Here is a 24,231-nt window from a genome sequence, read left to right as displayed (position 1 = left end):
GATAAAGCCAAGAACAGAACCAGAAAACCTAGCAGGTCCATTAGGACTCGATGAGACCGAGACAGCAGCATAAAGAACAGAAGCCGAGGGAATCGCCCCTGAATGCTCCATGATCTGCACTAGGATTACAGCTCTGGTTTTCCTCCGGGACCAGACACAGACATAACGGCCATTACAATCCAGAGCGGTTGTCATTTCACATCCATTAGGACAGTCTATTGATTCCTCATTATATACTTTACAAAAAACGAAATTATTAGGAGTGACATTTTTTTTTAAGTTACATTAAATGCGTAGTTATACAGTAACACAATTATAGTGGTATCACCCCGTAAAAGTACCGTATATAACGTCCGAATAATAGTTCTATACTGTGTCAGAACAATATAGTGTTTTAGGCAGCTGGGAAAATTGCATCAAAGTTAGAAGCGTTTAGAAATAGAAATGTTACCGGTAATAGTTTATTTTTATCAACTAACAAAATTAAAGCTGAATGAACAAAAGAGAAGTGTAAATCACATCAGTATTCGGTGACCGCCCGTCTCCTCCATCATCAGTATTTGGTGACCGCCTGTCTCCTCCATCCTCAGTATTTAGTGACCACCCATCACCTCCATTCTCAGTATTCAGTGACCACCAGTCGTCTCCATCCTCAGTATTTGTTGACCACCCATCTCCTCCATCCTCAGTATTTGTTGACCACCCATCTCCTCCATCCTCAGTATTCGGTGACCACCCGTCTCCTCCATCCTCAGAAATTCAGTGACCGCCTGTCTCTTCCATCCTCAGAAATTCAGTGACACCTGTCTCCTCCATCCTCAGAAATTCAGTGACACCTGTCTCCTCCATCCTCAGAAATTCAGTGACTGCTTGTCACCTTCATCCTCAGTATTTAGTGACCACCCATCATCTCCATTCTCAGTATTCAGTGACCACCAGTCGTCTCCATCCTCAGTATTTGATGACTGCCCATCGCCTCCAACCTCAGTATTCGGTGACCACCTGTCGCCTCCATCCTCAGTATTCGGGGACCGTCTATCTCCTCCGTACTCAGTATTCTGTGACCGTCCGTCGCCTCCGTCCTCAGTATTCGGTGACCGCCCGTTGCCTCTGTCCTCAGTATTCGGTGACCGTCCATTCCCTCCGTCCTCAGTATTCGATGACCGCCTGTTGCCTCCGTCCTCAGTATTCGGTGGCCTCCCATCGCCTCCATCACTTCTTTTGGTCATTTGTACACAGATTAGGGAGGAGCTTGGCAGAAAGTTGTACCAAACATCTTGGTAACCTGACCCCGGATCTTCTGTGTACGAAGCTTTTGCGGATCTGTAGCGCCCCTGAAGCCATCAGGAGCTACAGGGAACTGCATCCTGTCAAAGATGCAGGTCCTACCCCCAGGGACCCAGAAGACCAGTGCCGGTATCATTCATTTTAATCCCTGGTTTCCCCCCCAGAACTGGTGACAGGCTAGGGTTGGACTCAATGGATGGCCACTTAGAGGTGGAACCGATCCAGTCCACCAGATGATGACCAGGGAGGAGGGGCCAGACAGTCAGTAAGTGGAAGTGAAAGGAGACGGACGTAACGGTATTGACGGGGAGTGTAGCGGTGACCTGTAGGCTCAGGCGGGTGTTTGCTGGTGGAGTACGGCAGAGTACTCCCGGAACCATAGCACCAACGGGGTGCAGAGCCCTAGGTCAGGAAAACGCTACAGGCAGACCTGATAATATCTGCACGGTGAGAGGATCATACAGGACCTCATCGACCGTAAAGTTTGAGACACAGTAGCAATGGGAGAAACGGGGAATAGTAACAGAGAAACTGACCCCACAGGGTTCAAGCTAGCTGTCATTCGGACTAAGACTGAAAGACGACCAGGAGGGGACCCCAGACGCTCCAAGCTATGGGGACCCACCAACCAGAGACAGGTGCAGGGGAAGAAAGTCACCAGGTCACCACACCGGCACTGGAACTAAAGGCCGCATTACACGCAACAACATCACTAAAGAGATGTCGTTGGGGGTCACTGAATTTGTGACGCACATCCGGCCTTGTTAGCAACGTCGTTGCGTGTGACACGCAGGAGTGACTGTTAACGAGCGATAATACTCACCATATCGTTGCTCGTTGACACGCTGTCCAGTTCCCAAATATCGTTGCTGTTGCAGGATGCAGGTTGTTCGTCGTTCCTGCGACAGCACACATCGCTATGTGTGACACCGCAGGAACGACGAACATCTCCTTACCTGCGGCCGCCCGCAATGAGGAAGGAAGGAAGTGGGCGGGATGTTCGTCCCGCTTATCTCCGCCCCCTCCGTTTCTATTGGGCGGCCGTTTAGTGACGTCGCTGTGACGCCGCACAACCCGCCCCTTAGAAAGGAGGTGGTTCGCCGGCCAGAGCGACGTCACAGGGCAGGTAAGTGCGTGTGACGGGTCCGAGCGATTTTTTTACGCCATGGCCCAGCATCGACAATTCTTCTGAGATCTTCAGAAATCTTCTTTGTTTTTACTTGTGCCACGATTCACTTCCACAAAGATCAAATTTTAATAGATCCCTGTTTTTGAAATATAACAGGTCGCTCACTCACACCAGATTGTCAACCTATTGATTGATAATTTTACCGTCAAATTATCCTGTTAATCTTAAATGTTCACATACTTTTGCTACTCGCTGACATCTAACCTTGGATAATTTTCCTCAAGAAAAAAAATGGGACAGTCCAAAATGTTTAATTTATTTATATTGTTCTTTATTTACTCTCAGTTACTTATTTACTCTCAGCCAAGTTCTACTTTTGCAAGAGCACCTTCTTCCATATCCTCATTGTGTCCCATGTGTTGCTTTTTATGAACTGCAAATGGGACTTCTTATGTTTTGCTTTCTATAATGTCTTTCTTCTTGCTGCTCTTCTATAAAGGGCAGATTTGTGGAGTATATGTCTTATAGTCGTTCTGTGGACAGATTCCCCTCTGAACTGTGGTCTATGTGGCTCCTCCATGGGCCTCTAGGCTGCTTCTCTCATTAGTGCTCACCTCCTTGGGATGTCAGTTTCGGTGGACGGCCATGTCTTGTAGGTTTGCAGTTGTGCTGTACTCCTTCCATTTTTGGATGATGGATTTTATAGAGCTCCATGAGATGTTCAGCGCTTGGGCTATTTTCTATAATCTAACCCTGCTTTACTCATCTCCTCTTTATCCTTGACCTATCCGGTGTGTTCTTTGGTTTTCATAATGCTGTTTGATCCCTAATGTTCTCACACAAACCTCTGAGGCCATCACAGGACAGCTGTAGCTATGGTAAGAAGACATTACACCCAGGAGGAGGCAAGTTACTAATTATGAGCCTTCTGGAGGCAATTGGTCACTCAGGATTTTATTTAGGGGATCAGACTAAAAGGGGCTTAATACAAACGCACATCACAATTTTTAGATTTGTCTTTTAAAATTTAGAAAACCAAGTATCATTTCTTTTACACTTCACAAATATTTGCTTCTTAGTGCAATAAAGACATGGGATACACCAAGAGCGATAGGGTCTTATATGATGGATGACATTGATTAGCTGAGGGGTATGGTAACTTCCCAGTAGTAGCAGGAGGATAGGAGTGGTGGTCTGCACTGCTGATGTTACAATCAAGAAATCCAGAAGACTGTTGTACAGTACTGTTCTCGAGCACTCGGCAGCACTACTCGGCTGCACCCTTCTCCACTCTGGAGGCGGAGCCGGGGGATAGACCACTCCCTGGCGCCAGGCCGGCACCCAGCCCACCATCCATGGACGGCATCCCTGCTCCGATGATCCAGTACATTCTGGTAAGTGCTTTTCTCTTGTAGCCACCAGTATCAGACGCTTGTCCGTACGGTGCTTTTCTGAAACGCCATCTTTTTCTTCTTCTACCTTCCTCTTTTTATAGCGGAGGCGGGGCTTAACTTCGCGCTCTTTTCTCAGGCACGCCCCACTTCTTCCCACGCTTAGCAGTTTTAATGGCGGCGGCAGTTTTCACACAGTAAAACACAGTCTCTTAAGCACAGTTCTGTAAGGAACACGTCACCCGTATCAGCGGGTGTTGTTCATATCCTGTTCGTGACGCCAGACATGACTCGCCCACCCCAGGGCCTTAGGTGACTCGGTGTCGGGCCGGAGTAGTCCGGGGTAGTCATCGGTGGCGGGGCCCGATTCCGTGACCCTGGTGGAGTCAATTAAAAGTGGCGGTATTGGGGGAGATGATGATAATGTTTATATGGATATTCGTGACGCCACCTGTGGTAATGTGCAGCTATGGAGCCGCAGCTGCTGGAAGGGACCTCCGGGCTGATGTTAGGGCAGCTAAGGTGTTTCTTGCTCTCCACAGGTAGAGCGGGTACCCCGGGGCAACCTTTGGTGCTTGGTAAAGTCTATGGTGTTATAGGTGCAGTGCAGGATAAAGCAGACGACACAGGGCTTGCAGTTTAGGTCTTTACTCACTGTTTCTGAGTCCAGGTGCTAGCAAAACCGGTTGCCCACAGTATGCTGGGATCCACTGTCAGTTGCCTCCGCCGATCCCAGGTAGTTCAGAGGTCAATACCGGTGCACCCCTCCTGTGTCTCTCTCCTGACTGTCTTCTTAGCCTTGACACTATTAGTTGAACTGATCTCGGCCTCCACCACAGGGCCTGAACAAAGGGGGCTAACCGCAGTTGTATCTTGCTCCCTTCACCGGGGATCTGTGATGGGTTGTGGCCCTGGGCGCTTGTAACCACCCCAGGCCTTCGGTGTTACTTTATGAGGAATTGTCTTTCTTCCCTCTGTCTGGGGACCGTCCCTGAATGCAGACAGATCCCTCCACCTGATCTTCCTGTGGAACAGGCCACGAGCCAATATGCCCTTCCGTGGCCCTGGAATCCTTTCTTTCTTTCGGTGTCACCTGGGCCTAACTAGACCCCAGGATCTCCACCAGGAACTTCTTTCTGTCACTCTCTCCTGAGGTAACCACCTCCCTCTCACACTCTCGACTTCACTCCTCTGCTCCTTCTGACAGACTACTCTGAACTTGAACTTCCCGTTTGCCTTGTCTACTCACACTTTCTGATTCCTCCCACACACCCACTGACTAGGCCTCACCCACACTATTGGGACCAGAAATGGGACTTATGGCCCCATGAATACATCTATGGGGGTTGCTGCCACTATCCCTGACCCAGTGTATGCCTACCAATTGGTGTGTGCAAGTTTAGTCTGTGTACCGGCATATGACCTCATTCTTACCCAGGATGGGACATCACACCTCTGGCTGAGGTGTAATATCTCTGTGGCGACGGAAGCCTCAGGGGCGCCACAGAGGGCCCTGTGACACCATGCCATGGTCTGGAGGGCCCTGCGGCACCATGCCATGGTCTGGAGGGCCATGCGGCACCATGCCATGGTCTGGAGGGCCCTGCGGTACCATGCCATGGTCTGGAGGGCCCTGCGGCACCATGCCATGGTCTGGAGGGCCCTGCGGCACCATGCCATGGTCTGGAGGGCCCTGCGGCACCATGCCATGGTCTGGAGGGCCCTGCGGCACCATGCCATGGTCTGGAGGGCCCTGCGGCACCATGCCATGGTCTGGAGGGCCCTGTGGCACCATGCCATGGTCTGGAGGGCCCTGCGGCACCATGCCATGGTCTGGAGGGCCCTGCGGCACCATGCCATGGTCTGGAGGGCCCTGCGGCACCATGCCATGGTCTGGAGGGCCCTGCGGCACCATGCCATGGTCTGGAGGGCCCTGCGGCACCATGCCATGGTCTGGAGGACCCTGAGGCACCATGCCATGGGCTGGAGGGCCCTGTGGCACCATGCCATGGTCTGGAGGGCCCTGCGGCACCATGCTTTCTCCCCACCTCCTCCTCCCCGTCTCATGTTCTCTCTTCTCTTTTATGATGCTGAGAATTGATGGTTGCTGGATAAACCTGCCCAGAAAACATAATGAGACAGACGGACAGGGAGCGGGGGGAGGCGGAGGCAGAGGCAGTGTGTGGGAGCAATGCACAGGTTGTACCACAGATCCCAACACACAGAGCCAAGGATGAGACACTGACGGAGCGGCTGCCATGCAGGTGACAGCCACAGCACAGATGTAGCAGAGCTGAGCCGCTCAGTGCCCGGTGGTGAGTGCAGATAGCACATGGCGGTGACTTCTGCCTAATGCTGACCTCAGCTCTGCTACATCTGCCCAGACTGAAGACGGAGACGGCTGCAGCACCATTGCCATCCGCAGAAGAAGAGACATCGCGGAGGCAGCTGGGGGTCTCCACATAGACAGCCCCGTGCCTGCGAGACCGCGCACCCCTGGATGTGACAGCTCGTCTCTCCCAGCTGTTTCCTCCCCCTCAGCCAATCCTCACTCCTTCTGTTTGTGAGTCTCATCCTTCCTCCCCCGCCCTGGGCTGCTGGTCCCTGAGCATCCCTGAGAAAGAGAGGGAGCGAGAGAGAGGGGGAGGAGAGAGAGAGAGAGGAGAGGAGAGAGGAGAGAGGGCTGCATCTGCTCGTCACGTCCGGAGACATCCCAGTATGATCCCAGATCCGAGACCCCAGTGACGGGGAACCTCCTCCGTGCATCCCCCCCTCTCTCCTCCTCTCTCCTCTTTTTTTCCTTCTTTCCCCCCTTTCTCCATCCTTTCTCCTTTCCTCTGCCCCTTCCTCGATCCTCTGATCCTCTCCTCTCCCCGGTCTCCCTTGTTCCAGCCTCTCCCGTCCTCCATCCATCATCCCCCAAACCTCCGGCTCTCTGCACCCACAAAATCCACCCCACACAGTGATCAGCATGGGCTGCATTGGATCCCACAGCGCAGGTAAGAACACGCGACAGCGAGGAGGGGGCTGCAAGGTGAAGACACTGGACACCAGACACTGCAACACTACACATGAGACACTGCAACACTACACATGAGACACTGCAACACTACACATGAGACACTGCAACACTACACATGAGACACTGCAACACTACACATGAGACACTGCAACACTACACATGAGACACTGCAACACTACACATGAGACACTGCAACACTACACATGAGACACTGCAACACTACACATGAGACACTGCAACACTATACATGAGACACTGCAACACTACACATGAGACACTGCAACACTACACATGAGACACTGCAACACTACACATGAGACACTGCAACACTACACATGAGACACTGCAACACTATACATGAGACACTGCAACACTATACATGAGACACTGCAACACTATACATGAGACACTGCAACACTATACATGAGACACTGCAACACTACACATGAGACACTGCAACACTATACATGAGACACTGCAACACTATACATGAGACACTGCAACACTACACATGAGACACTGCAACACTACACATGAGACACTGCAACACTATACATGAGACACTGCAACACTATACATGAGACACTGCAACACTACACATGAGACACTGCAACACTACACATGAGACACTGCAACACTATACATGAGACACTGCAACACTATACATGAGACACTGCAACACTATACATGAGACACTGCAACACTATACATGAGACACTGCAACACTATACATGAGACACTGCAACACTACACATGAGACACTGCAACACTATACATGAGACACTGCAACACTACACATGAGACACTGCAACACTACACATGAGACACTGCAACACTACACATGAGACACTGCAACACTATACATGAGACACTGCAACACTACACATGAGACACTGCAACACTACACATGAGACACTGCAACACAGCACTGTACACCAGACACTGCAACACTACACATGAGACACTGCAACACTATACATGAGACACTGCAACACAGCACTGTACACCAGACACTGCAACACTACACATGAGACACTGCAACACTACACATGAGACACTGCAACACTACACATGAGACACTGCAACACTATACATGAGACACTGCAACACTACACATGAGACACTGCAACACTATACATGAGACACTGCAACACTACACATGAGACACTGCAACACTACACATGAGACACTGCAACACAGCACTGTACACCAGACACTGCAACACTATACATGAGACACTGCAACACTATGCATGAGACACTGCAACACTACACATGAGACACTGCAACACTACACATGAGACACTGCAACACTACACATGAGACACTGCAACACTACACATGAGACACTGCAACACTATACATGAGACACTGCAACACTATACATGAGACACTGCAACACTATACATGAGACACTGCAACACTACACATGAGACACTGCAACACTATACATGAGACACTGCAACACTATACATGAGACACTGCAACACAGCACTGTACACCAGACACTGCAACACTACACATGAGACACTGCAACACAGCACTGTACACCAGACACTGCAACACTATACATGAGACACTGCAACACTATGCATGAGACACTGCAACACTACACATGAGACACTGCAACACTACACATGAGACACTGCAACACTACACATGAGACACTGCAACACTATACATGAGACACTGCAACACTATACATGAGACACTGCAACACTATACATGAGACACTGCAACACTACACATGAGACACTGCAACACTATACATGAGACACTGCAACACTACACATGAGACACTGCAACACTACACATGAGACACTGCAACACTACACATGAGACACTGCAACACTATACATGAGACACTGCAACACTACACATGAGACACTGCAACACTACACATGAGACACTGCAACACTACACATGAGACACTGCAACACTACACATGAGACACTGCAACACTACACATGAGACACTGCAACACTATACATGAGACACTGCAACACTACACATGAGACACTGCAACACTACACATGAGACACTGCAACACTATACATGAGACACTGCAACACTACACATGAGACACTGCAACACTACACATGAGACACTGAAACACTACACATGAGACACTGCAACACTATACATGAGACACTGCAACACTACACATGAGACACTGCAACACTACACATGAGACACTGCAACACTATACATGAGACACTGCAACACTATACATGAGACACTGCAACACTACACATGAGATACTGCAACACTACATATGAGACACTGCAACACTATACATGACACACTGCAACACTACACATGAGACACTGCAACACTATACATGAGACACTGCAACACTACACATGAGACACTGCAACACAGCACTGTACACCAGACACTGCAACACAACACATGAGACACTGCAACACTATACATGAGACACTGGAACACTACACATGAGACACTGCAACACTACACATGAGACACTGCAACACTACACATGAGACACTGCAACACTATACATGAGACACTGCAACACTACACATGAGACACTGCAACACTATACATGAGACACTGCAACACAGCACTGTACACCAGACACTGCAACACTACACATGAGACACTGCAACACAGCACTGTACACCAGACACTGCAACACTACACATGAGACACTGCAACACTATACATGAGACACTGCAACACTATACATGAGACACTGCAACACAGCACTGTACATGAGACACTGCAACACTAAACATGAGACACTGCAACACAGCACTGTACACCAGACACTGCAACACTACACATGAGACACTGCAACACTACACATGAGACACTGCAACACTATACATGAGACACTGCAACACTACACATGAGACACTGCAACACTACACATGAGACACTGCAACACTACACATGAGACACTGCAACACTATACATGAGACACTGCAACACTATACATGAGACACTGCAACACTACACATGAGACACTGCAACACTATACATGAGACACTGCAACACTACACATGAGACACTGCAACACTACACATGAGACACTGCAACACTACACATGAGACACTGCAACACTATACATGAGACACTGCAACACTATACATGAGACACTGCAACACTACACATGAGACACTGCAACACTATACATGAGACACTGCAACACTACACATGAGACACTGCAACACAGCACTGTACACCAGACACTGCAACACTACACATGAGACACTGCAACACAGCACTGTACACCAGACACTGCAACACTACACATGAGACACTGCAACACTATACATGAGACACTGCAACACTATACATGAGACACTGCAACACTACACATGAGACACTGCAACACTATACATGAGACACTGCAACACTACACATGAGACACTGCAACACTATACATGAGACACTGCAACACTACACATGAGACACTGCAACACTATACATGAGACACTGCAACACTACACATGAGACACTGCAACACTACACATGAGACACTGCAACACTACACATGAGACACTGCAACACTATACATGAGACACTGCAACACTATACATGAGACACTGCAACACTACACATGAGACACTGCAACACTATACATGAGACACTGCAACACTACACATGAGACACTGCAACACTATACATGAGACACTGCAACACTACACATGAGACACTGCAACACTATACATGAGACACTGCAACACTACACATGAAACACTGCAACACTACACATGAGACACTGCAACACTACACATGAGACACTGCAACATTATACATGAGACACTGCAACACAGCACTGTACATGAGACACTGCAACACTAAACATGAGACACTGAAACACAGCACTGTACACCAGACACTGCAACACTACACATGAGACACTGCAACACTACACATGAGACACTGCAACACTATACATGAAACACTGCAACACAGCACTGTACATGAGACACTGCAACACAGCACTGTACATGAGACACTGCAACACAGCACTGTACATGAGACACTGCAACACAGCACTGTACATGAGACACTGCAACACTGTACAAGAAACAGGACACTGTAGATGAGACACTGCAACACTACACATGAGACACTGCAACACTACACATGAGACACTGCAATACTGTACAAGAAACACTGCAACAGGGCACTGTACATGAGACACTGCAACACTGTACAAGAAACAGGACACTGTACATGAGACACTGCAACACTACACATGAGACACTGCAACACTACACATGAGACACTGCAACACTACACATGAGACACTGCAACACTGTACAAGAAACACTGCAACAGGGCACTGTACATGAGACACTGCAACACTACACAAGACACTGCAACACTACACACGAGACACTGCAACACTATACACGAGACACTGCAACACTATACATGAGACACTGCAACACTATGCATGAGACACTGCAACACAGCACTGGACCACGAGACACTGCAAAACAGCACTGGACCACGAGATACTGCAACACGGCACTGTACACTAGACACTGCAACACTATGCATGAGACACTGCAACACTACACTGTACATGAGACACTGCAACACTATACATGAGACACTGCAACACGGCACTGTACATGAGACACTGCAACACTATACATGAGACACTGCAACACTATACATGAGACACTGCAACACTACACATGAGACACTGCAACACTATACATGAAACACTGCAACACAGCACTGTACATGAGACACTGCAACACAGCACTGTAACACAGCACTGTACATGAGACACTGCAACACAGCACTGTACATGAGACACTGCAACACTGTACAAGAAACAGGACACTGTACATGAGACACTGCAACACTACACATGAGACACTGCAACACTACACATGAGACACTGCAATACTGTACAAGAAACACTGCAACAGGGCACTGTACATGAGACACTGCAACACTGTACAAGAAACAGGACACTGTACATGAGACACTGCAACACTACACATGAGACACTGCAACACTACACATGAGACACTGCAACACTACACATGAGACACTGCAACACTGTACAAGAAACACTGCAACAGGGCACTGTACATGAGACACTGCAACACTACACAAGACACTGCAACACTACACACGAGACACTGCAACACTATACACGAGACACTGCAACACTATACATGAGACACTGCAACACTATACATGAGACACTGCAACACTATGCATGAGACACTGCAACACAGCACTGGACCACGAGACACTGCAAAACAGCACTGGACCACGAGATACTGCAACACGGCACTGTACACTAGACACTGCAACACTATGCATGAGACACTGCAACACTACACTGTACATGAGACACTGCAACACTATACATGAGACACTGCAACACGGCACTGTACATGAGACACTGCAACACTATACATGAGACACTGCAACACTATACATGAGACACTGCAACACTACACATGAGACACTGCAACACTATACATGAGACACTGCAACACAGCACTGGACCACGAGACACTGCAACACTAAACATGAGACACTACAACACTATACATTAGACACTGCAACAGAGCACAGGACACCAGACACTGCAACACTATACATGAGACACTGCAACACAGCACTATACATGAGACACTGCAACACTATACATGAGACACTGCAAGACGGCACTGTACACCAGACACTGCAACACTATACATGAGACACTGCAACACTATACATGAGACACTGCAGCACAGCACTGGACCACAAGACACTGCAACACTGTACACTAGACACTGCAACACGGCACTGTACACCAGACACTGCAACACTATACACCAGACACTGCAACACTGTACACGAGACACTGCAACAATATACATGAGACGCTGCAACACAGCACTGGACATGAGACACTGCAACACTATACATGAGCCACTGCAACACAGCACTATACACCAGACACTGCAACACGGCACTGTTCACCAGACACTGCAACACTATGCATCAGACACTGCAATATAGCACTGTACATCACACACTGCAAGACGGCACTGTACATGAGACACTGCAAGACAGCACTGTACATGAGACACTGCAAGACAGCACTGTACATGAGACACTGCAAGACAGCACTGTACATGAGACACTACAAGGCGGCACTGTACACCAGACACTGCAACACAGCACTGTACACCAGACACTGCAACACTATACATGAGACACTGCAACACAACACTGTACACCAGACACTGCAACACTATACATGAGACACTGCAACATAGCACTGTACACCAGACACTGCAAGACGGCACTGGACCACAAGACACTGCAAGACAGCACTGTACATGAGACACTGCAAGATGGCACTGTACATGAGACACTGCAACACAGCACTGTACACCAGACACTGCAACACTATACATGAGACACTGCAACACAGCACTGTACACCAGACACTGCAACACAGCACTGTACACCAGACACTGCAACACTGGGCACGAGACACTGCAACACTATGCATGAAACACTGAAACACAGGACTAGACCCCAGACACTGCAACACAGCACTGTACACCAGACATTGCAAGACGGCACTGTACATGAGACATTGCAACACAGGCCTGGACCCCAGACACTGCAACACGGTACTGTATACCAGACACTGCAACACTATACATGAGACACTGCAACACAGCACTGGACCCGAGACGCTGCAACACTATACATGAGACACTGCAACACAGCACTGGACACCAGACACTGCAAGACGGCACCCTACATGAGACATTGCAACACAGGACTGGACCCCAGACACTGCAACACAGCACTGGACACAACACACTGCAACACAGCACTGGACACAAGACACTGCAACAAAGCACTGGACACCAGACACTGCAACACAGTGCCGGGCACGAAGCACTGCAACACCATACATAAGACACTGCAACACAGCACTGGGCACTAGATACTGGAACACAGCACTGTACATGAGTCACTGCAACACAGCACTGGACACGAGACACTGCAACACAGCACTATACACGAGACACTGCAACACAGCACTGGACACCCGACACTGAAATACAGCACTGGACATGAGACACTGCAGCACAAAACTATACACAAGACACTGCAAAAAACCACTGCACACGAGACACTGCAAAACAGGACTGGACACTAAACACTGCAACACAGCACTGGACACGAGACACTGCAACACAGGGCCGGGCACAATACACTGGAACACTATACATAGGACACTGTAACACATCACTGTACATGAGACACTGCTACACAGCACTGGACACAAGATACTGCAACACAGTGCTTTACACAAGACACTGCAACACAGCACTGGACATGAGACACTGCAACAGCACTATACACGAGACACTGCAACACAGCACTGGACACCAGACACTGAAATACAGCACTGCACACGAGATACTGCAACACAAAACTATACATGAGGCACTGTAACAAAGCATTGGACACGAGACACTGCAACACAGCACTATACATGAGACACTGCAACAAAGCACTGGACACGAGACACTGCAGTACAGCACTGGACAAGAGGCACTGCAACACAGCACTGGACACAAGACACTGCACCACAGCACTATACATGAGACATTGGAACACAACACTATACACGAAACACTGCAACAAAGCACTGGACACGAGACACTGAAATACAGCACTGGACATGAGACACTGCAACACAGTGCCGGGCACGAGACTGCAAGACGGCACTGTACATGAGACACTGCAACACAGCACTGGACGTGAGACACTGCAACACAGGGCCGGGCACAAGACACTGCAACACTATATATATAGGACACTGCAACACGACACTGGACACAAGGCACTGGAAGACGGCACTGTACATGAGACACTGCAACACAGCACTGGAGACAAGACACACGAGACACTGCAACACAGCACGAGACACTGCAACACAGCACTAGACACGAGACACTGCAATACAGCACTGGACACGAGACACTGCAACACAGCACTGGACACGAGACACTGCAACACAGCACTATACACCAGACACTGAAATATAGCACTGCACACAAGTCACTGCAACACAGCACTGGACACTACACACTGAAATACAGGACTGGACATGACACACTGCAACACAAAACTATACATGAGGCACTGCAACACAGCAGTATACATGAGACACTGCAACAAAAAAGCAATGGACATGAGCCACTGCAATACAGCACTGAACATGAGACACTGCGACACAGCACTATACACAAGACACTGCAACACAGCACTGGATATGAGACACTGCAACACAAAACTATACATGAGGTACTGTAACAAAGCACCGGACACAAGACACTGCAACACAGCACTGAACACGAGACACTGCAACACAGTGCCGGGCATGAGACACTGCAACACAGCACTATACATGAAACACTGCAACATAGCACTGGTCAGGAGACACTGCAAAGCAGCCCTGGACATGAGACACTGCAATGCAACACTGGACACGAGACACTGCAACAGGGCACTGGACTACGAGACACTGTAACACAGCACTAGACACAAGACACTGTAACCCAGCGCTATACATGAGACACTGCAATACAGTGTCGGGCACGATCCACTGCAATATTCACAAGACACTGCAACACTACACTGAACACAAGACACTACAACACAGCACTGGACACGAGACAATGCAACATAGTGCTGGGCACAAGACTGCACACTGCAACACAACACTGCACATGAGACACTGCAACACTGTCCGGGTCACAAAACTACACACTAACTAAACACTAGACATGAGTCTGCACACTGCAACACAAAACTGAACACGAGATTACATACTGCAACACAACCCTGGACATGAGACTACATACTTCAACAATGCACTGGACAGAAGACACCACAACACAACCCCGGGCATGAGACAGTGCAACACAACACTGAGCAATGGGACACAACACACACTGCAAAACAACACTAGACAGTGCAACTCAATACAAGACCATGAGGCATTATACTCAACACAGGACTACGATGCACTAGACCTTGAGATGAAATACACACTGCAACACAACAATGGATTAAAAGACACTGCACACTGCAACACTACGCTGGACCAAGATACACTGCACACAACCGGAAGCATTACACAGTGCAGTGCAGTAACTCTGTAAACAATAATATTTGCAATGGAACATGACAACCTGCTCACTGCAAGTACAGATGTGACCCTGCGCTCTTCACCACCACACACTGCACTGCAACCAGGATATTAAATATCACTTCATATCTCAGCACAATAACACTGCAGACCACAACACATGATATAGCATGTAATACAAGATTTGTAGACAAGGCAAAGGTCACTGCAAACCGCAATGATATGTACACAATGCAACACAACACCAGCCCTGGATCTCCACTGTGTAAAGTTATCTCAGATTGCAACATTGTAACAGATTAAACAGTGAACTGCCGCTACATTGCAGCATTGTACACACTGCAGGGTGTGCACACAGCCTTGTGATGAGGTCGCGCACACTGCAGGGTGATGAGGTCACGCACACTGCAGGGTGATGAGGTCGCGCACACTGCAGGGTGATGAGGTCGCGCACACTGCAGGGTGATGAGGTCGCGCACACTGCAGGGTGACGAGGTCGCGCACACTGCAGGGTGCTGATGAGGTTGCGCGCACTGCAGGGTGATGATGAGGTCGCGTACTCTGCAGGGTGATGAGGTCGTGCACACTGCAGGGTGATGAGGTCGCGCACACTGCAGGGTGATGAGGTCGCGCACTGCAGGGTGATGAGGTCGCTCACTGCAGGGTGATATGGCGGATTCTTAGGTCAAGTGTATAGAAAGTATTGATTGTGCAAAGACAAAGCATTTAAAGGGAGACGCTGGGCAGAGACACAATGAGCAGATTCCAGCACAAGGATATTATATATATACAGTATATACACGGTGTATTGTGCCAGACGTGTAGAGTGCAAGGTGACGGCTCGGGGGCCAGGTCGTCACATCGCACGCTTAGCACTGACACATTGCAGCTGATTCGCGTTCTCAGCATTGCTCTGCGCCTTGCAGCTTTCCACCCTGCTGGGATGTTATTAAGTTGTAGCTCGCCCACGCCGGGGCGTATTTGTACGTGATTGTTGATATTGTTTTGGTAGACGTGTTCTGCACAGGATCAGTGCTCAGTGATGCAATATTGGGGCAGACGTACATCACCGGCGTGTGCGCTGACTTCTAATGGCTTCTGCTTGGGATTCTGTGTGTGTTACCGATTCCCAGGTCGGCTGTCGTCACAGTGTACGCAGGGCATGACATTCTGTCGCGATGCTCTGCAGCCTATAGTCACATCATGGCATCTTGGGTCACAATGGGGACATTACCTCCCCGGTGACCTACACAGGGCAGAGAGCGACTGATTAGTGAATGGTGGGAGCCATTGATCGCTGCCTGCTGTCAGCAAAGAAGTAATGAGAAGTGGATCAGAATTTATTGGTGATATACACCGCCACCCTCCTCCCATGTATATAGATGTTAGGCTGTAGACTTGTGTGGTGGTGCAACAGTGACACATAGTGGACAGTCACCAGCATCACACCTTGGATAGACCACAACAAGTGCTAAACCACTGGGTCAGAGGATCTCCGAAAGGGCAATTTCACTAAGGTGGTCCCAGTATACAGAGGGTCTTATGCGATGTTCCTGGTATACGGCAGGTCTTTTGGGGTGTTCCCTGTATATAGTGAGTCTTGTGGGGTGTTCCCTGTATACAGCGAGTCTTGTGGGGTGTTCCCTGTATGTGGCAGGTCTTGTGGGGTGTTCCCTGTATACAGCGAGTCTTGTGGGGTGTTCCCTATATACAGTGAGTCTTGTGGGGTGTTCCCTGTATACAGCGAGTCTTGTGGGGTGTTCCCTGTATACAGTGAGTCTTGTGGGGTGTTCCCTGTATACAGCGAGTCTTGTGGGCTGTTCCCTGTATGTGGCAGGTTTTGTGCGATGTTCCTGGTATACAGCAGGTCTTGTGCGATGTTCCTGGTATACAGCAGGTCTTGTGGGGTGTTCCCGGTATACAGCAGGTCTTGTGGGGTGTTCCCGGTATGTGGCAGTATATGTCAGGTCTTGTGCGATGTTCCTGGTATACGGCAGGTCTTGTGGCGTGTTCCCTGTATACAGTGAGTCTTGTGGGGTGTTCCCTGTATGGCGCAGGTCTTGTTGGGTGTTCCCAGTATATATCTGGTCTTGTGCGATGTTCCTGGTATACGGCAGGTCTTGTGCGATGTTCCTGGTATACGGCAGGTCTTGTGCGATGTTCCCGGTATACGGCAGGTCTTGTGCGATGTTCCCGGTATACAGCAGGTCTTGTGGGGTGTTCCCGGTATATGGCAGGTCTTGTGGGGTGTTCCTGGTATACAGCAGGTCTTGTGCGATGTTCCCGGTATATGGCAGGTCTTGTGGGGTGTTCCCAGTATACAGCAGGTCTTGTGCGATGTTCCCGGTATACAGCAGGTCTTGTGGGGTGTTCCCGGTATACACCAGGTCTTGTGCGATGTTCCTGGTATACAGCAGGTCTTGTGCGATGTTCCCAGTATATGGCAGGTCTTGTGGGGTGTTCCCGGTATACAGCAGGTCTTGTGCGATGTTCCCGGTATACAGCAGGTCTTGTGGGGTGTTCCCGGTATACAGCAGGTCTTGTGGGGTGTTCCCGGTATACAGCGAGTCTTGTGCGATGTTCCCGGTATACAGCAGGTCTTGTGCGATGTTCCCGGTATACAGCAGGTCTTGTGGGGTGTTCCCGGTATACAGCAGGTCTTGTGGGGTGTTCCCGGTATACAGCGAGTCTTGTGCGATGTTCCCGGTATACAGCAGGTCTTGTGCGATGTTTCCGGTATACAGCAGGTCTTGTGCGATGTTCCCGGTATACAGCAGGTCTTGTGCGATGTTCCTGGTATACAGCAGGTCTTGTGCGATGTTCCCGGTATACAGCAGGTCTTGTGGGGTGTTCCCGGTATACAGCAGGTCTTGTGCGATGTTCCCGGTATACAGTAGGTCTTGTGGGGTGTTCCCGGTATACAGCAGGTCTTGTGGGGTGTTCCCGGTATACAGCGAGTCTTGTGCGATGTTCCCGGTATACAGCAGGTCTTGTGCGATGTTCCCGGTATACAGCAGGTCTTGTGTGATGTTCCTGGTATACGGCAGGTCTTGTGCGGTGTTTCCGGTATACAGCAGGTCTTGTGCGATGTTCCTGGTATACAGCGAGTCTTGTGCGATGTTCCTGGTATACAGCAGGTCTTGTGGGGTGTTCCCGGTATACAGCAGGTCTTGTGGGGTGTTCCCGGTATACAGCAGGTCTTGTGGGGTGTTCCCGGTATACAGCGAGTCTTGTGCGATGTTCCTGGTATACAGCAGGTCTTGTGCGATGTTCCCGGTATACAGCAGGTCTTGTGCGATGTTCCCGGTATACAGCAGGTCTTGTGTGATGTTCCCGGTATACAGCAGGTCTTGTGCGGTGTTTCCGGTATACAGCAGGTCTTGTGCGATGTTCCCGGTACACAGCAGGTCTTGTGCGGTGTTTCCGGTATACAGCAGGTCTTGTGCGATGTTCCTGGTATACAGCAGGTCTTGTGCGATGTTCCTGGTATACAGCGAGTCTTGTGCGATGTTCCTGGTATACAGCAGGTCTTGTGCGATGTTCCTGGTATACAGCAGGTCTTGTGCGATGTTCCTGGTATACAGCAGGTCTTGTGCGGTGTTTCCGGTATACAGCAGGTCTTGTGCGATGTTCCTGGTATACAGCAGGTCTTGTGCGATGTTCCTGGTGTACAGCGAGTCTTGTGCGATGTTCCTGGTATACAGCAGGTCTTGTGCGATGTTCCTGGTATACAGCAGGTCTTGTGCGATGTTCCTGGTATACAGTGAGTCTTGTGGGGTGTTCCTTGTGTGTGGCAGGTCTTGTGGAGAATTCCTGGTATACGGCAGGTCTTATGGGGTCTTCCCTGTAATGTTTTCTTTGTGGGCAATGGTCTCCTGATAATCCTGGTCTTGGCATCATGTGGATGTTACTTTACTATGTAGTTGAGGACAAGTCTAGCGTGCAGACCTGCACAGGACCCTTCTTATCCCTCCAAAAAATTGACATGCTGTGCTGGTGTTATTATAAAAGCTACAAGTAACTTTACCCTAGAAGGACGTTTGTTTGGGGACAACCAGTTTCAAGTTATAAAAGGAATTCAAACACGAGACATTAGGCTCCAGGCACCTGGTAAACCCGAAATTCCCACCCCGGTCCGGGCTGCAGATGGGACCTGGCAGTGGATGTGTATAGCTTGAATGTGGCTCAGTTCTTCAGGAATCCTGGGTGTTTTCTCGAGCGCAGCGTTTTATCCCCATCCGAGGAGCCAGAACTGAAGCAAAGTCTCAGACAAAGCCAAGGATCCATCAGTAGTGACTTCTCTGTAGGGCAAAGTCCCCCATATGGACGATGATGATGGTGACGATGATCATTATGATATTGATAGTAGTGATGATGATGATGATGATGATGATGTACAGTGGGTGCGAAAAGTATTCAGACCCCTTTAAATTTTTCACTCTGTTTCATTGTAGACATTTGGTAAATTCAAAAAAGTTCTTTTTTTCCTCATTAATGTGCACTCTGCCCCCCATCCCCCATCTTGACAATAAACCCCCCCCCCAGAAATGTAGAAATTTTTGTAAATTTATTAAACAAGAAAAACTGAAATATCACATGGTCATAAGTAGTGATGGGCGAACCCCCCCCCCCCCCCCGATGTTTGTGTTCGGGAGACTCGCCCGAGCTTTTGGTAAAGTCTGAGTTCTGGGTCGGAGATAACGTGAACTTGCGTCCAAACCCCGTGCTTTGCTTGGACTTTACAGTTATGGGATGGGGCTGGGGGGGGCTGTAAAATAAAGAATATAGTTAATAATAAACATTGTCATTATACTTACCCGTCCCTCGACGCGTCCTCCAGTCCTGCTGTCTCCTGGCAGCTTTTGCTTCCGGGTTAGTCCAATCATTAACTTCCAGCAGTATTCACTGCACTGATCGTCACCCGACAGTCTTCGGCTTTATTCAGCTGTGTTCGCAGTGACGTCAGGGTTCACCCGAGTCGATGGCTTAGCCATGCACTCGATTGAACTTTTACTATCACTGTCAGCCTGTTTCTCTCTCTGTAGAGACACTTGTCTGTACATAGCGACGAAGCAGAGCTGACATTGCTCTCCCTGTGGACTACGTCGGACTAACAATTTTTTTTATAATAAAGATTTAGTCTCTAAATGTTTTGTTTGTTTTATTTCTAATACAAAAAATTCTATTTGTTGTGGTTTTATTTTACTGTTTACTAGAAATTTATGGTGACCATGTCTAATTTGGCGTGACCCCATGAATTTTGGGCTTAGTACCAGTTGAGAATACAAAGCTGGTATTAACCCCTTTATTACCCAGGATGCCACCGCCATAAGGGCCGCTGGACGAGCTGGGTAGAAAACCTGGAAATTGCACTAAGAAATAATGTGCCATCTCCAGGGGCGGCTGCGAGCTGCAGTTTTTAGTGTGGGGGACCCAGAACGCGTGGGCCTTACCATGCTGAAAATCACCACCCCCAGCTACCTGGTTTTACCTGACTGGTGATCAAAATATGGCAGGAGCCAACACATTTTTTTTTTAATTATTTAAATAAATATTAAAAAAAAATTGCGTAGGCTCCCGCCATATTTTGATGGCTAGCCAGGTAAAACCAGGCCGCGGGGGGCTGTAATCCACAGCGCAGGGTAGCCTAAGCTGTCTGGGCCTCCCCCGTTGCAAATTGCAGCCCCCAGCCACACCAGAAAATGGCGCATTCATAGAAGCGCTATTTTCTGGCGCTTTATCCCGCTCATCCAGTGGCCCTGATGGTGGTGGCACACTGGGTAATAAAGGGGTTAGGGCCACCTTTGTTTTATCAGTTCATGGTGTCACACCAAATTAGACATAGCCACCATGAATTTCTAGTAAACAGTAAAGAATAACACACAACACATAAAAAAATTTTTTTTATTAGAAATAAAACAAAAAACATTGAGACTTCATTTTTATTATAAAAAAAATCCTTAGTCCGACGTAGTCCACAGGGAGAGCAATGTCAGCTCTGCTTCATCGCTCTGTACAGACAAGCATCTCTACAGAGCAAAAAGCAGGCTGACAGTGACAGTCAAAGTGACAGGTGAACCCTGACGTCACCGCGAACACGGCCGAAAAAAAACGAAGACTGCTGAGTGAGGAGCAGTGCAGTTAAAACCATCGGAAGTTAATGATTGGACCCAGAAGCAGAAGCGGCCGGGAGATAGTGGGTCTGCAGGACGCGTCGCAGGACCTGTAAGTTTAATCACAATGTTTTTTAACAATGTGCTTTTTTTACAGCCCCTGGACCCGAACTGGACCTTAACTATTACATGGGTTTCCCTGGAAAACCCATGTTCGGGACCTTGTACACAAATGCTATGTGTTCGGTACGGGTCCAGAACTTTACAATTCGGGTTCGCCCATCCCTAGTCTTAAGTATTCAGACCCTTTGCTCAGTATTGAGTAGAAGCCCCCTTTTGAGCTAGTATAGCCGAGAGCCTGGATTTGGGCATTCTCTGCCATTCTTCCTTGCAGATCTTCTCCAGTTCCGTCAGGTTGGATGGTGAACGTTGGTGGACGCCATTTTCAGGTCTCTCCAGAGATGCTCAATTGGGTTTAGGTCAGGGCTCTGTCTGGGCCAGACAGGAATGGTCACAGAGTTGTTCTGAAGCCACTCCTTTGTTATTTTAGCTGTGTGCTTAGGTTATTGTCTTGTTGGAAGGTAGACCTTCGGCTAACTCTTAAGTCCAGAGCACTCTAGAAGAGGTTTTCTTCCAGGATATTTCTGTACTTGGCCACATTCATCTTTCCTTCATTTGCCACCAGTCGTCCTGTCCCTGCCCCCATAGCATGATGCTGCCTCCACCATGCTTCACTGTGGGGATTGTATTGGGCAGGTGATGAGCAGTGCCTGGTTTTCTCCACACATACCTCTTAGAATTATCACCAGAAAGTTCTATCTTCGTCTCATCAGACCAGAGAATCTGATTTCTCATAGTCTGGGAGTCCTTCATGTGTTTTTTTGCAAACTCTATGTGGGCTTTCATATGTCTTGCACTGAGGAGAGGCTTCCTTTGGGCCACTCTGCTATAAAGGCCGGACTGGTGGAGGCTGCAGTGATAGTTGACTTTGTGGACCTTTCTCCCATGTCCCCACTGCATCTCTGGAGCTCAGCCACAGTGATCTTGGGATTCTTCTTTACGTCTCTCACCAAGGCTCTTCTCCCACGATTGCTCAGTTTGGCTGGACGGCCAGGTCTAGGAAGAGTTCTGGTCCCAAACTTCTTCCATTTAAGGTTTATGGAGGCCACTGTGCTCTCAGGAACCTTGAGTACTGCAGAAATTCTTTTGTAACCTTGGCCAGATCTGTTCATTGCCACAATTCTGTCTCTGAGCTCCTTGGGCAGTTCCTTTGACCTCATGATCCTCATTTGGTCTGACATACAGTGTGAGCTGTGAGGTCTGATATAGACAGGTGTGCGCCTTTCCAAATCACGTCCTATCAGTTTAATTACACACAGCTGGACTCCAATGAAGGAGGAGAACCATCTCAAGGAGGATCACAAGGAAATGGACAGCATGGGACTTAAATATGAAGGTTTGACTACTTATGACCTTGTATTTTTTTTTCTGTCAAGATGGGGTACAGAGAGAAAAAATTTCAACTTTTTTGAATTTACCAAATGGCTGCAATGAAATAAAGAGTGAATACTTTCCGTAGCCACTGTAAATAACGATGAGATTATTGATGCTAGTAATGATGATGATAATGTTGTTGTTGTTGATGATGATGATATTGTGACAATATTGATAAAGAGCACAACTATGAAGATGACCAGATGAAGATGGGGATTTTGGTCATTTGGATGATGGAGATATTGATGATTATGATGATAACATTGGCGTTAGTGGTAATGATGATGATGCTGCGGCTACTACCAATGATACTAACAAACAGGAGAACCACAGTATATGTGCAAAACTAGAAATCTTTATTGAGACATACACAACAGGAAAAAGATTAAAAAGGGGTTTACTTCCATATCAAGCTGGGGACAGGTATACAATAAGTCAAGGTTTGGTAAAAATAACAACCCTCATATATAGACTAGAATAATTCAAAAATATGAGAGTAATTACTATCAAAGAGAGGGTTAATATGACCCAAGACAAATGTATGCAATAATCGTATAATGGGGACTGTGGTTAGGTATCAAATCGTCATGGTCTCTCCGACCATTGGTAAGGAGAAGCCAT

The 24,231-nt window shown here is 48.4% G+C and overlaps 1 protein-coding gene across 3 annotated transcripts in view; it reads left to right on the top strand.

The window, feature by feature from the left end:
• Window positions 1–6,007: 6,007 nt before the first annotated feature.
• FAM131B (family with sequence similarity 131 member B) overlaps window positions 6,008–24,231 on the top strand; it is a 150,623-nt gene continuing 132,399 nt past the window's right edge. For all 3 annotated transcript variants that reach the window (XM_075348243.1, XM_075348242.1, XM_075348241.1), the window contains exon 1: window positions 6,008–6,806. In XM_075348243.1, coding sequence (XP_075204358.1) covers window positions 6,779–6,806 — 28 coding nt within the window. In that variant the 5' untranslated portion in view covers window positions 6,008–6,778. The remainder of the gene's footprint in view (window positions 6,807–24,231) is intronic.

This window comes from Anomaloglossus baeobatrachus, chromosome 5 (genome assembly GCF_048569485.1).
Source record: "Anomaloglossus baeobatrachus isolate aAnoBae1 chromosome 5, aAnoBae1.hap1, whole genome shotgun sequence".
NCBI lineage: Eukaryota > Metazoa > Chordata > Amphibia > Anura > Aromobatidae > Anomaloglossus > Anomaloglossus baeobatrachus.
Note: the sequence above shows the minus strand (reverse complement) of the source record. Positions and strands in the feature narration are given on the sequence as shown.